The 15,271-nt window shown below is 40.2% G+C and overlaps 1 protein-coding gene across 4 annotated transcripts in view; it reads left to right on the forward strand.

Moving 5' to 3' along the window:
- Positions 1–15,271, forward strand: part of myo16 (myosin XVI) — a 127,565-nt gene that overhangs the window by 58,754 nt on the left and 53,540 nt on the right. For all 4 annotated transcript variants that reach the window (XR_015777649.1, XM_088083337.1, XM_088083335.1 and 1 more), the window contains exons 11-17: positions 1,195–1,305; positions 4,380–4,445; positions 7,885–8,012; positions 10,244–10,349; positions 11,551–11,668; positions 12,312–12,459; positions 13,184–13,301. Coding sequence is in view for 3 of the 4 variants with exons in the window: in XM_088083337.1 (XP_087939463.1) it covers positions 1,195–1,305; positions 4,380–4,445; positions 7,885–8,012; positions 10,244–10,349; positions 11,551–11,668; positions 12,312–12,459; positions 13,184–13,301 (795 nt within the window). In the remaining variant the exon portion in view is untranslated. The remainder of the gene's footprint in view (positions 1–1,194; positions 1,306–4,379; positions 4,446–7,884; positions 8,013–10,243; positions 10,350–11,550; positions 11,669–12,311; positions 12,460–13,183; positions 13,302–15,271) is intronic.

Genomic DNA, 15,271 nt, shown 5'->3' on the forward strand with positions numbered 1-15,271 from the left:
GTGTGTCTGACTACCGTGTCACATTGGACGCTCATTGTCCGCCCACTGAAACCCTCATGTATGCGCTTCTTCTGTGACGTGTAAACAAACCACGTAGCTATCAGCTGTGTACTTTAGCAAAGGCAGAGGCAGAAAACTCATTTTATATTGGGATATCTACCAGAACAGACACACAATATAGGCAATTGCAATTCGCGATGGTCATTTACCTTAATAAAGGACTGCTAACCAGAAGCTTTCAGTTCCCTACAGCCAGCCGCCAGCTAATTTAAGTTTTTGTAGTTAAATGTCTAGACATTATGTTGTGTATTTCACCTACAATTGTACAGGCCTTGCAGGCCAGCAAGTCAATTGGGAACCCCTACCAGGCAAAAAATATACCATGAAATACTGTGAAATGGGGTGACTGCTAGCTCACCTGGTGGAGTGTGCATCCCATATAGGCTGATTCCTTTGCAGCAGCCCATGTTTGAGTCTGTCACACAGCCCATTGCCACATATCATCCCCCCTCTCTCTCCCTTCTCCACTCAATCAATGGCTGTCCTTTCAATAATAGGCAAAACTTTCCCCCAAATAATAATCTAAAAAACATTAAAAAGATAAATAAGTAACAAGGTGAAATATCCATTTAGTCAGTGATAATGATTTGCATTTGTCGGGGATTCTTTACTTTTTTGTTATTAGAGTACAGAAGAAGAGAAAAGAAGGCAAGTGCTATGGGCTTTAACTAATAATGGTGACTACCAAAAAAAGGTTATTACTGAACTGATGTCTGTGCTGTGTTAATGCTAAAGCCATGTTTCAGGTATGTTAGTAGAGTCAGTATAATTGACAGATATAATTTCGAGATGAAACTTGTGATTTTAAACCCCTGGTTTCATTGTGTTCGCAGTAATAGCAGGCTAAATTTGAGCCTTAAAAATTAGAATACAAGTCCTTTATTAAAAATAATAAGGAATGAAATCCAAATGGTATTATACAGAAAGATTGACAGCTCTACTAAGAACATGGATAATCCCAAATGAGTCCACAAGAAGAAAGATTTAATACATTCTATTTGTTACTGGAGACCAATGTCCCAGACTCTAAATTTATCATGTAAAATACTCTCTGCCTAAAGCTGCAAAAAAAGCTGTCTTAGCTGTCTTAGTGTCGACATATGGAGTTAAACTCTCAGCCTGCATCCTCCTCAGGTCAAGCTGATGCCTCCAGCTCCCAATGATGACCTTGCATCCCTCAGTGAGCTCACCGACAGCAGCCTCCTCTACGAGATGCAGAAGCGCTTTGGCAACGACCAAATCTACGTAAGTCTCCGCTGTCCTTGTGCCAGTAAATAAGGAAGACCCACTCAGCATTAAACATGCATAAGAAGGCAAAGCACACACAGAATACTGTGAAATACAAACACACTCGCTCTCTCTCGGGGAAATCTGGACCACTACAGTTGTTTATTTGTAGCAGAGTGCTGTGTTGTTTGCAGTTTGGGAATTTCAGAGTGTGATGTTTGGATCACATCACACAGTCTTCATACCCGTGAGCACTGCAGCGGGGTTCCCTCCAGCATGTGTACATGTAGAGTGCTCCGTTTCGGAAGTATAAACACCACACACAGTGCATCACAAATACTGTGCCTCCTCTCCTGACGACTGTTATGTAGGTAATTATGGGATAGTTGTGGCCAGAGGTATTATTTTTAGGGGTTCTCCGTGCCGTCCTAGTGGACATGATACATCAAGAATGCCTTGAGGGAATGTCTTCAAATTTGGCAAAAATGTGCAGTTGGACTCAACAATGAACTGATAAGATTTTGGTGGTCAAAGGTCAAAGGCATTGTTACCTTGTCTTTTTCATTCTATTGAATGCGATATCTCAAGAACGCCTTAAGGGAATTATGTCAAATTTGGCACAAACGCCAACTTGGATTCGACAACAAAATAATTAGAATTTGGTGGTCAAAGGTCAACTTCACCTTGACCTTGCATTCTTCTCATATTTGTGAATGCAATATCCCAAGAACACCTTGAGAAACATTTCTTCAAATTTGGCTAAAACATCCACTTTGATTCAAGGATTGATTGGATAGAATTTAGTGGTCAATGGTAACTGACCTTGTCCATTGCATTCCTGTGAATGTGATATCTCAAGATGGCCCTGGGGGAATTTCCTTCACTTTGGCACAAATGCCCACTTGGATACTCACCCACTCAATAATGATCTGGTTAAACATTGGTGGTTGAAGGGCAAAGGTCAAGGTCACTGTGACCTCACAAAACATGTTTTTGGCCATAACTAAAGAATTTATATGCAAATCATGACAAAATGTCACACAAATGTCTTACAGAATAAATGACAAACTTATGACGTTAATATCTACAACGTCAAAGGTCAACTTTCCTTTGACATCGTATTGTTCTGCTAAAATACTTTTATGGCCATTACTCTGCATCATAAATGAGGAACAGATGGGGACACTTTTGGTCAGATACTGGATTGGGGAGACCAATCTTGGGTGGCCAAATTCAAACTGCACTGACACTATAGATCTTCTGTGCTGCCCAGATGAACATCTGTGTGAAGCATTCATTTTTTCACAGACATCAATATAAACTGTAAGTGCAACTTGATGGGTTTGCAGAGGCATAGAATCACAAGGCCGTAATTGTAGTTTTAATATTTGTGACCTCTGACTGCTTTTACAGCCAAACACTGGCAGTGAGTAGTTATTTTTCCAAATGTAGTTAAATTTTTATAGTCTCAGTTATCTGGAGACCCTTAATGTTCATGAGCTGAATCCCTCCCCCTCTCTGTTTCGGGCCACTGACTTATGTCAGAGAGCTACCTAATTCTCATATACACACATACAGACACACACATACTTCTACTGGTGACAATTGCAAAATCAATTCCATTTAGATCGATTGGAAAGACAAATCCATAACTATATTCAGGAGTAAAATGCCTTCATCTCCAGAAATTGGTCCATTTTATATTCCTGTCCTCCTTTCAGTTAAAACTGTAGTCTGGCCTGTACTTCACCATGGGGACCCAGCTCTATAAAGACTGGAACCAGATCAATGTGCAGCTATCCGGTGCACTCTCTTCTCTGTGAGGAGGCAGTAATAGTCTGTTATTATAGCAACCCAGATGGGCGACAGACAGTAGGGTTAGCCACAGCGGGGGGACAACAGATAAGGAGATGACAATGAAAGGCAGAAGAGTGGTGGATCTAGAAAAGAGAAATGATTAGGATTTAGAATAATGAGGGCTGGATTTGAGGTTTCAGTCCAATTTGGAAGAAGAAAAGGTGAAAAGAGAGGACAAAGTGCAGCCATCAAGAGGACGTAGGAGCACGCCTGATCTGATTGTGTGTAACTCCTCTGTCATGGAGGTGCATGTGGTACAGTAATGCCGTGTGCTCCATTCTGTTTGTAGCAAAGATATTCCTAAATAAAGCCAGGTAAGCAAATAATGGACATAATAGAGGTCATTTGAAGAAAGAGGTGAACAAAGAAGAGATGTGATGAAGGACAGAAATAAGGGGGAGGACAAAGGCGGTGAATGCTCCATATGTTCCCAGCAGGGTGGTCAGAGATGGGGCTTTGATGAGTGGTCTGCTGCCTTCTGCCATTATAGAAGGACCAGTGCACCGCTAAACCCCCGAGGAGAGCGGCAAGGAGCTGGGGGTGTGTCACTGATGAAGGCTGGATTATGGACAAACATGTCACAAGATAAAACAACGGTTAATGTAGAAGTCGTACACTGTTCTCAGAGTTTCACTCAGTTAAAAAAAAAAAACTTGAAGTGTGAATTCTGTTCTGTGTCCGCAAGCAGTGGGAATTTGTTCAAGTCATTAACCTTGAGCCAGGGCCTGAGGATGGAGCCGCATGTTACAGAATGTTAGAAATGTCTGCGCTCTCCCAGGGGACAGAGCCTTAGCTTTCAAACTGCCTCCGGGACTCTTTGTGAGACACAGAGGGTTAGCAGTTTAGTGGAAAGGGTCAGAAATTGGGAGTTGGTTATTTTTATCTAAGCAGCCCCAGGGTTTGTGTGTTCGCTGCGTAGGAGGGCAGGATTGTTTTTTCGTTTATCGGAGAAAGGTCATTACTGAGGTTATCATTGGAGGTTCCTTTCCTGACCTTTCTCTGCCATGACATTACCATATTCTTATGGTAATGGAGAGTGTCACCTCCATGAATACTGATGTAAAGGAAAGAGTGGGACAGCACTTTTTTTCAGTTCTGTGTGAGCTTCATGCACTCTGTGAGTAATTAAAAGCCAGCTTTAGCCTATTTGTATGTCAAAGTCGAAGAGAAATGTTTTACATAATTCAGTTCACGGGTGAAAGATCACTTAAGTGTATTTATTCTCTCTTTTGTAGACTTACATTGGACACATCCTCCTGCTGATCAACCCAAACAAAGAGCTGCCCATCTACTCCACGTTGGTAAGCATGCATTCAGATGACCTCTATCTTAAATAGCAGCTCCTCAGCAAGTTGCAATCACAACAATTCAATTTAATATGGGCCAATCCCACTGAATTCAGCACAATGTTGCAGTTTTGTCTAATGACCGCATTAGACAAAACTTTTCCATAGGTCACCAAACTTAGTTTATTCAGGGTTCCCTCAGTCATACCATATAGAAATACCTTGCAAAGTCATGGAATATCACAATCACTTTTTCCAGGCCTGGGAAAGTCATATATTAATAAAAATCATGGAGCGTTTTGGAAAAGTAATAGAATTTTGTTGTGTGTTATGAAATTGTTGCCGTAATTTTATCATCAATAAGCTTCTACGTAGTGTAATCAAATAATGAAAAGGTGAGGGAACCCTGTTTATTGTTTCTGGTTGTTAAGATGCAGCCATGTACGATACGAACACCTTGAATTTACCTACAAAAATTCCTGCTGAAGACTGCAAAGCATTTCTCTGATATTTTGCATAAAAGCGGGGATATCTCTGTTTCACCACGTTACACATGGTGCAAAACAAACAACAATGATTGACAAAGACTTTTCTTTTGCAAAACTTGTCTGGAGAATGGCTGAAACACATTGACAGCAGACAAGACAGACAGATCACCTTGATAGAGGCTGTTGCATCCATATCTGTTGCACATACTGAAAGAATCAAGCTGAGTTAGATTAAATATGCATGGTTAGCGGTAACATTAGCGTAGTATAAACCACAAAGGCATAGAGGCATTCTTGCCAGCGTGCATGTGTGTGAAATAGATTAGAAATCTCAAATGAAATGTTAAAACATGGTGTGGGAGCTTTATTTTGCCTTTTTGGTAAGGTTTCATTTTTACTAGAACAAATTGCCTTGGGTTTTAAAACCTCCACAACTGTTTTTCCATGTCCACCTGCTCCTGCAATTTCATTGTAAAAAAGAAAAAAAATCTAAAAACATTGCAACATGCATCACATTTCTTTTAGAAATGCTGCCTCGAAATTCCTGCATTTTAGGCTGCAACAATCTCAAAAAAAAAAAACAGAAACCGTTAAAGGACTGACAAAGGGTTTCAACATATGATAGTTATGTCTGGTTTGCAAGTCTATGAACAATGATTTGTGCTTTAAACACGTGGCTTTACATTTGACGGTCTATGCATTTTACATCATGCAAAAGCATGCCATAAAGGAGGCACGGTTGCTGTATAATAAGCAGAACATGAACAGATGAAATGGACCTTGTGGTTGATAAATAATGCAGTCTTCCTGTCAGTGATACACAGCACCAGGCTGGCTCTGCATCAGCGAGAGAGATCCAGTTTTACACACACACACACACACACACACACACACACACACACACACACACACACACACACACACACACACACACAGACTTTATTACACCACCTTCACCATAAAGCGTAATTTTTTAAAACAAAGTCTCTGCTGGTGAAAAGCACCTTATTTAACATATGCAGCAGCTAGAGGAGACTGTCAGTGAATGACTGACAGGCTCTTATTCTTAACACATAATTATTTGTTTAATGTTGTTATATCGATCAACAACAGTGTGTCACCTTATTTAAAACAGCAGATAACTCATTCTGAAATAGCTGAACTGATGCCAATATAGTGCTGCTTGCCCATGTGGGCCCAGGAGGGATTGGATGGAGGAGGAGACATCTTCTCCTGCCATGATAGAATGAAGCCAAGCCCCCTCTGGCTGTCCCATTCCTGCTTGCGTGTGGATTCACTCCAGGCATCCATACCAGACTGACAGGGTGTGTGGACAAGCAGGGAGGAGCCAGTGTGAGAAGGACATATGTCACAACATGTGTGATCTGCTGGCCGTCTGTCACCCCCTCTGGTCTGGTGGTTCACAGCCCATCCTCCTCCCCTTTGCCACAGCTACAAATACAGCAATGGCACACATCCTCTGGACTTGGTACAAATGGGGGTGTTACAGTTCAGTCATATCACAACTCAGTATGGCAGACAATGAAGGGTTCACTGTTTGATGTCTGTCTGACTGATTCACTTACTGCACCATGTTTTCAACAAATTGTTAGAGAAAAAAGTGTGCAAAATTTAAACTATAGTTCCTGCAAGTTTTTCTTTTTAAACTAACTTAACTGAAAATTAAAATATCAAGGTGATAACCGCCTTTTAAAGAGCAAACATGTGAGTAGCATTCTATTAACACTTCAGTTATCAGAGGGCCCAAAGAAAACATCTTTACAAAAACTGATTTCAGGTCTTGACTAACAGTTTGGCAACCTTTGTGGTGTTTTTGATATTTTTAAATTTGGGTACCCCTGTAGTAATATTACTTTTTAAGACAATACTTACCCAGTGTTTACCTATATTGCAATATAAAGGCCTGGGATTAAAGGAATACTATATCAGTTACTCACACTGTGTGACGCTGAATTTGTGAAGAAAACGTTTCTTTTCTCGCATGCTTCCACTGTGAAGGAGAATCCCAAAACGAAGAAAATTATGGATGAATTGAAGTCACAGGGGTATGAGTTTAACAACAGCAAATCTATATTAAAACATCCATTTAGAAATTCTCACACAACTCGGCAGTAATTTCCAAGTCTCATTTATCTAGTCGTACAATATGCTCAGTGCTTCCCAAACAGACAGGACACCAAGCCAGACTCAACTGATAAAAACGGTAATTTTACATCGCTAAACAGTGTAGCTGCTGGTGTACTACTGCCTTGATTAGTTAGTTTGTGTTATTCCAACAAATTTAGGGAGCAGAAGACCAGCAGCTCCTTTGTTTAGAAAGGTAAAATGACTGTTTTTGTCAATGGAAGCTGGCTTTGAAGAGAGCGTACACAAGTTTCCTTTCAGTTCCCCTGTTGGAAATGGCTGTCTGTTTCAAAAATACTGAGCATACAAATGAATAAATGAGTCTTGGATTATACAGCAAAAGTTGTGTGAGAGCTTGTAAAAGGAGGTTTTGCGGTTGTCAAACACTGACCCCTTTGACTTCAATTCATCAATTTTTTTCTGTTTTTGAAGTCTTTGTTTACCCGAGGCATGTGAGAAAGACAACATTTTCTTCCTGAGATCAATGTTACATGGTGTGAGTAATTGATAGACAAGAGGTCATTTGGGGGTTAAGTATTCCTTCATGTTTGTGTGTTTAAATTGATGACAGTTTTCAGTCAGCACCTAATTGATGCCTTAGTCACTTGAGGTTGAATTACATGGTTAGACTGAGTGGTAAACAACACCTTGTTAGTGAGCTGAAAACACAAACACACACCGGTATGGAAAGTTACACCCTGCATGGTTTCACTGTTTTACTGAAACTCTATCTTCTGTATTTCTCAGCCCACGTGTGTATCTATGTTACGTAAGATTGTAATTCAATGTCTTATCGGACTCTACCTGTCTTTCTCTCTCAGGTGAGTCAGTTGTATCTGAGCTCCACGGGTCGTCTGTGCTCCTCTCTGCCACCTCACATCTTCTCCTCAGCAGAAAGAGCTTACCACATGATGCTGCAGGAGAGACGCCCGCAGTGTTTTATTTTAAGGTACAACCGCCTCCTTCAACACACAAACACACACTCTCATAAGCACCATGTGCCTCGGGATTATGAAACAAAAATCTCAACAGAGCTGAATAATTGCGTGAATAATAGTGATGTTCCGCTGGCCACCTGGTTTGTCAACGCTCCTCTGGTGCACACCTGTTCAAGACTCCCTGAGAGATTAATAGCTCTCAGCCTGAGCTGAGCATCGAACCTGTTCACGCAGAGATGGAGATTTGCTGGGAGCATTTCAGCGTCTCGCTCTTTGTCCTGGGCTGGACGGTGGCAGCCTTCTGATTGCAATTAAATCCCGTTCCGGCTCTCCAGTGACATTCCCACTGAGTTGTAACCAATCTGGCAGAGAGTTAATGTGCCCTGGCCAGAGGCTATCCATCTCACTCACACACAAACAAACACACACACACACACACATGCAAGTACATTGTACTGTGCAATCCCATGTACACACACTTGTTTCCTCGATTTGTTCCCTACTGCGCTTCATCCCTCCTCTTCTTGTTCTCATTCGTACAAGCTTCCTGTTTCACTCTGTATTTCCTCACACATTAACAAAAGCACACACACACACCTACACATTTACAAGCAATCAGCAGCCATGATCCCCCAAGGCGAGTGCTCTAACAAAATGCCCTTGAAATCTAATAAAAACTGGTAAATGAAAAGACAGTGGAAAGGCCTTTGGACTTTGCACTCGGCAGGGCTGTTAGTAGGAAATATAGCAACACACATACACACAGACAAACAGCTCACCACAGCACACTGCGGTCATTAGTGAGGGCTTCTGACCTTCCGAAGCCATCTGTTTGGTGTTACTATGCTGGTCTCAACTCTCTGCATGTCGGTGAATGTCGGAGCATGTACTGTAGAGGTACCTTATGTCAGACTTAATATCCGCTCAACGCCAAATTAAAAAACAAGCATCCACTGCCAGAGAAGTTGTGGGCAGTAAGAGTGTTTGGATAGAGCTTAAATTGTCTCAGAAAGAAGGAATTGATTTTGACTTTGTTGGGTGGGGGTCCCTGAAGGGGTGATGTCAGATAGGTGGTGACATCCAGTTGAGGTGACAGATGTGGGAAACACCCTGATGACTAATGCATAAAACCTATTCTTGTGAGACACGTCCAGAGAGGTGTAACACGCACAATGCTTGATTTTTGTACTGTACTGTGCTATCTTCCCTTATTAGCAGACTTTTAATTGTATCATTTTTGCTTGCCCATACTCTATTCCCTATTGATTTTAGATAAGATAGACCTTTATTGATCTAAATTGAAACTGTTGTGCAGTATAATAAAGGACAAAGTGCAAGTAGAAAGAGTAAAATATGAAATATCAATAAAATTGCAAATGTTTTTGTACCCCATCAGTTACACTCGAGTGCATTAGGAAGGGATTTTATATTAATCACAGCAAGGAAAACCTGTTTCAGTGTTCATATGGGCCAGCTTTATAAAAGAGGCTGGACAAATTGTGAGCCTATCCTTTAAATTAGTATCTTATTTGAATATAAATGACTCACCCCATGTTGTGCTGAAGTCATGTAGCAAGCATTTTTCTTGCATACTTTCACTGTGAAACAAGAATCCAAAAACTGAGAAAATCTTTGATGAATTGTTGGAGTAAAACACATCTGTGTACAAACTCTCACACAACTCATGCAGTGTTGTTTAAGTCCTATCCAGTCATACGCTCAGTGCTTCCCAAACACATGCATTTTCACTAAAACTTAAGCATTTAAAGCATTCTGCATAGGAGTAGTGTGTGTGTTGAACTCTGCTCAATGGAATGCACGAGCAGAGTCTCAACAGTGTCACACAAGCGTGCTATTCAACTGTCCGTGAGACTGTTTATGCAAAAGTGTTTTAAATAGTATGTTTTTAGTAAAATGCATGTGTGAGACTTTGTAAACAGATATTTTGATATAGTTTTGTTGCAGATAAATGTGGACTTCAGTAACTTCAATTCGTGGGGAATGTTCTCAGCTTTTTAGATTCTTTGTTCACGCTGGAGACGTGCAAAGAAAACAAAGTTCTTCACAAATTTGACGTAACACCACACCTTGATGTTGCACCATAATTAGTATACAAATGATCATTTTGTGGGTAAAGTATTTCTGATGCAAGAGTTTTTAAAGACAATAATATTAAATAAAACAATAATAAAATTGCAGATGGAAAGATTGAAATTAAATCTTCATTTTTCTGTCTCTCTAGTGGTGAAAGTGGTTCTGGGAAGACGGAGGCCTGTAAGCACATAGTGAGACACCTGACAGCCCGCTCCAGCCCTAAAGGGTTTATGCTGGAGCCCAGAATGAAACACGTAAGTCTGGACCTGTCAGTGTTTAAGATACTCTTTTATTTTACACTTCAAGCAGTCGTCGGGTGTCCTCGGGGCTTATATGGCTAAGGAAAACATGATGTAACCGCAGCGTCCTGGGCATGACTCTTGAATCCACTGTTTCTCTCATGCCCTAGTGTCTTCACTTTGGGTTTGCAAAAAAAGGCAAAACACGAGAAAATATTCTTATTCTAGACATCTGAGCTGTTTTTCATTTTAAATTCTGTACTCTCCGCAATCAGTCCTCATCAAGAAACTCATGAATATTTGTGTGTTCTTCAAAGTGAGGCACTGACTGAATCTCACATCATTTCTCCCTGTGCTTATTGTTCCTTCTCTCATGTCATCTATGATCAAAAATCAGATTGCACACAGTGTAGTGAGGCGGTGGTCATAGCTGTGTGAGTGTATCCTGCTGTTCTTTTGTCGCTATGCAGGGGGAGATGTGTAGATTATGGGGCTGTTTGCTGGTGGTGTTTTCTTCTCTGCTTGATAGCTGTTCATTTGTCAGAGCATGTGTTTGATTGCATCATCAAGATTTCCATTAAGATGACTTTATCTCTTACAGTGCTGTGTTTTTTAGACAGAAAGAGAAAACTGCTTGGGGATTATTCTTCGGTGAAGGTCCATTTTCCCTATACTTTACAGCCTTGTTATGGGAGTATTGATTAAAGAAATGATAGTAGAGTACAAAAGGACATCAAATACCTATGTCCTCCCCCTGGTACATTTCCCAGTAAATTAGTAGAGGCTACAATCATAGAATAGATAATGATGAGTCATTTTCTATATTTTCAAGGTCAGAATTTAGTATCCTACCTCGCACTTTGTATTCCCTTTTGTGTCACTGTGGTTCAGACTATGACATGTTCGTGGTGCTTAACACATGATTCACCGCTCTGCACTCAGTCTATCAGTCGCATTGTGTAGCCTGGGATTGCAAGTGCTCTGTACTGATGAAGTCATCGTTATGTAGTCAATATCTGGGTCAGCTCGCTCTCTGATCATCCATGGGACACACAAATTACTGAGATCCCACATAACGGATGCATATTGACATCTAGTGGTGGAAAGTGGAAATGGAGCAGAACTTCTGTGTAATTTAGAAAGAAATAGGCAGAAAAATATCAAAAAATGTTCAGACTCACTGATAAAATGTCCTGTGGTTTGATCAAATTTTCAGGTTAACTGTATTCTGGAGGCCTTCGGTCATGCAAAGACTCTGAGGAACAACAACTCAAGCCGCTTTATCAAGCTGTTGACCATCCAGTACTGTGACAAGAGGAGGACACTGCTCAGAGGTAACACACGTCTGTCAATGGAAGCTGATTGATTGTTAGTAAGATTTACTTTGAATTTCATGAATTCCTTATTCCATTTGAGAGACACGAGTAGGATCAAAAACATTGTATTTAATTTGTCTTACTTCTGGTTTAGTTTTGCCCTACCTGACACAAGTGTTTCCTTGTTTTTCTGATTTCGCACAGTTTTATTCTTTATTGTTTAAATCAGTAATGAGAGGGGTCCACTCTGCCAGGCTGTCTGTTAAAGGTCTTTCATCAAAGTCTTCATGGTATAAACTCGCAACCCTTATGAGGAAAAGCAGTTGCTTACAATGAATAATAATAAAAATAGTATAGTAGTTAGTATATTATAGTATAATAGTATAATAGTTTTCCATGGGATCGGCTGTAGAACAGTGAAAGACCAGCAGGGGGCAGTAAAAGCCTATGAGTTTACTGTTGCAGTGTTTCTACTTGAGCTCCATTTTTACTGCATCACTCACCTCATTTCACCCCAGTTTAATTTGATCAGAGAGCACTGGCAGTTGTACAATGGCTGCAGATTTAATGTTTAGTGCTACTGCTACTACTACTATCATCAGAACTGTCGAAATGTAATTTACACACGTTATTGAAGTATAAAACACATCTGCTGTTTAAGCCCGTGTGTACACGCACATGCTGGAGAAGTCTCGTCTGGTCCACCTGGCTCCTCACCAACACAACTTCAACATCTTTTATCTGATGGCTGAAGGCCTGTCAGCGGAGGAGAACAGCGCACTTTACCTCAACAACGTCCTGGCTCATAGGTACATGGCTCTGTATATTGAAGTTCATAAAGTCACTGGTGTATGTAGTATGAGTGCTGGTTTGTGATTGCACCTGCTATTATTTTTAAAATGTTTTTAATTTTTTTAGGGATAACAAGATACAATATACTGACAACATAATCTGTTCATATTTGATATCCTCAGAGAGAGTGCGTGTCTGCACTGCATACATGACTGTTTTCATGCTTGTTTATTTGTGCATATTTATCCAAATGTGCATCTCTTACTTTTGTCAGATTTTTATTTATGTTGGGGTTGAACATCTCTACTTATGCATGCTCTTTCTTGTAGTGACAGTGTGATTGTGGCTTACTTTTCTGTTATCCACTGTACGCCACAGTGTGATAATCACTGACCTGAATTGCACTGTTTGGAGCCTTAAATGTACACTAGCCTTTCTGGCATCACACCAACCCATTGTGTCTCCACATGTCTTTGCTGGGTGTGTGTGATCCAATTCTGCAGATTTAAAACCCTGTTTGCTCTCTCCCTCCCAAACACAGCTCTCTGCACTATGTGACTGGGACTGAATGCATAAAACCACCTCATAAATCTTTTGGTTTTAGGTCTCTCTCATCCAAAGATATGCAAATATATTACACATGGGCAGATGTTATGAACCAATGCACCTGTACACTGGTCATAGGACACACCTTCTTCTTTCTGTTTATTCTGTTCTTGTGGTTGTCTGTCCTTACTCCAGGTATCTTAGTGGAGGACTTTCAGGGGAGAAACTTCCAGTAGCTACAGCCTCTACTCAGAGCAGGGAACGCCTTGCAGCCGTCAAACAAGCCCTGCGAGCCCTGGGCTTCAACAAGCAGGTATTGATTGGCAAGGCTCACAGCTTGAGCCCGTTTATTCAAAGGTTATTGACAGCAGGGATCATTCAAAGTGCTGATGTCACATAATCTGAAGTAGCCGTGTATGAGGTCATTGATGAGATCTTACCCGAGATTTCTGTGATCAACACTGAGTTTGTAAGTGTGTCTGAGTTCAGGGGCTGGATCCGCCAAAGGATGTGTCTCAGACCTCAGAGAGCAAAGTGGGCTGTTGCTCAATTTGTAATGTCAAATATTTCAAAATGTAAACAATGACATGGTCACAAGTAATTTCTAAGTTGATGACGACTGTTCATGCTCCACTAAACAATTGACCGCGGCATAATGGGTTATGGGATACTGAGGGATGCAAAGGACACAACAGCGTGTCCTCCCAGTTCAGGCACAAGAAGCTTTTGAAATGAGACGGCCGTCATCGCTTGATTCAAGTTCTTTATTTATCTTACGCACAACAGTTACAGAGAAGCAGTCATTGGCAATGAAAACCTCACAGTATGTCTCAGGGTTCCTCCAACAATGCTAATTGAATATGTGTAAATAGAAAAAGAATACCATGTGAGTAAAAAAGAAGAGACAAATATTAATAGAAAATAGTATATATCAAAGGCCCCCTTCATTAAAAACTGTGATCATGTCCCCTAAAATGTCTGACATTGACCATACAAATTTGCAAGCCTACAAGCTACCAAGCTAACAAACAACATAAACAACTAAGAGATGTTTACTGCATTTACCATTCTGAAACATCTGTTAGTCTCTGATTGTGGTGAATAACAAACTGCTCATCTGAAGCTGGATCCAACTGAGGCTCAATCGTGTACGGTTGAATCTGAATCTCCAATGTTTCTTCTAAAGTAAGTCATCATTTTTAGGGCACTGCTGTTGCGAGTCAACCAAGCACTAGCAGTAGTGGTTGGCAGATGGAGGCCATCTAGAATTTCTAAATTATCTTTATAATAATAATATATATTTTTTCTTTTTATGTGGGAGAACCATACTGGGCAAAAATCCTAATACATTCCTTTGTATTTTTACATACATAAAATGTGTCTGTAGGGTGCTTTTAAAATAAGGTAGAAAATATAATAAAGTTTAAAATAAATTAATCTTAATTAGACAGCAATTGCAAATGAATAAACTGTAAATACTTTTTTAAAAAATCAAAACCTTTTTTTATTGAAATTGTTCAGTATATCAAAAGTGCAGTGCTGAATGGTCATTGCAGCAATATGAGATAAGCGTAGGTATATATCAACAGCAGCTGGCATCAATGTATCCAAATTAATATGGATTCCGTAAACATAAATAAGGGTAACAAGAAAAACAAAAGTTACAATACAATATACAAATAGAAAAATATAAAATAATCCCTCTCCACTGCCAGTGTACTTGACATATAATTAGCTCACTGCCAAGCTTAGAGTCTGTGCTAAGTTAAGCTGCACCCAAAAGTCAAGCCTTCACAGGGCCTTGAATGCTTTTAGAAAATTTCTGGAATTTCCAATTTGATTTCTGAAAATAAAATTTAAAAAGGAAAGGATTGTAGTATACGTATATGCATAATGATAAATTTAAACATATCAAGGTCACAGCTGTTAAACAGCAAGCAAAAGTCTATAAACGGTTAAGCAACAATAAAACAGTAAAATGTGGCATATTCAGCAAATCCATGTGTGGATTTCTTAGGATCCTGAACTGGGACATCATGTTTTTCAATGATCTACCTACAGACCATTTGAAATGTTTAACTAAATGCAGAAGACAAGGTCTTTGATTTATGCACGCTGTGTGCATGTAGTGTGCTACAGTGTGTGGTACAGTCCGTCCTGTGCACCACCAGCCGTGTTCCCAGCCCATAATCAGGTTCTATTCTTAGATTCCCAGTCAGCATCTGTCAGCAGTGAGTGTCCAACGTCTCACCTTTTAATCCAGCAGCAGTCAATACATGCAGG

Source organism: Plectropomus leopardus, chromosome 10, assembly GCF_026936395.1.
Source record: "Plectropomus leopardus strain MGB_pleo_1.0 chromosome 10, ASM2693639v1, whole genome shotgun sequence".
In the NCBI taxonomy this organism is placed as follows: Eukaryota; Metazoa; Chordata; class Actinopteri; order Perciformes; family Serranidae; genus Plectropomus; species Plectropomus leopardus.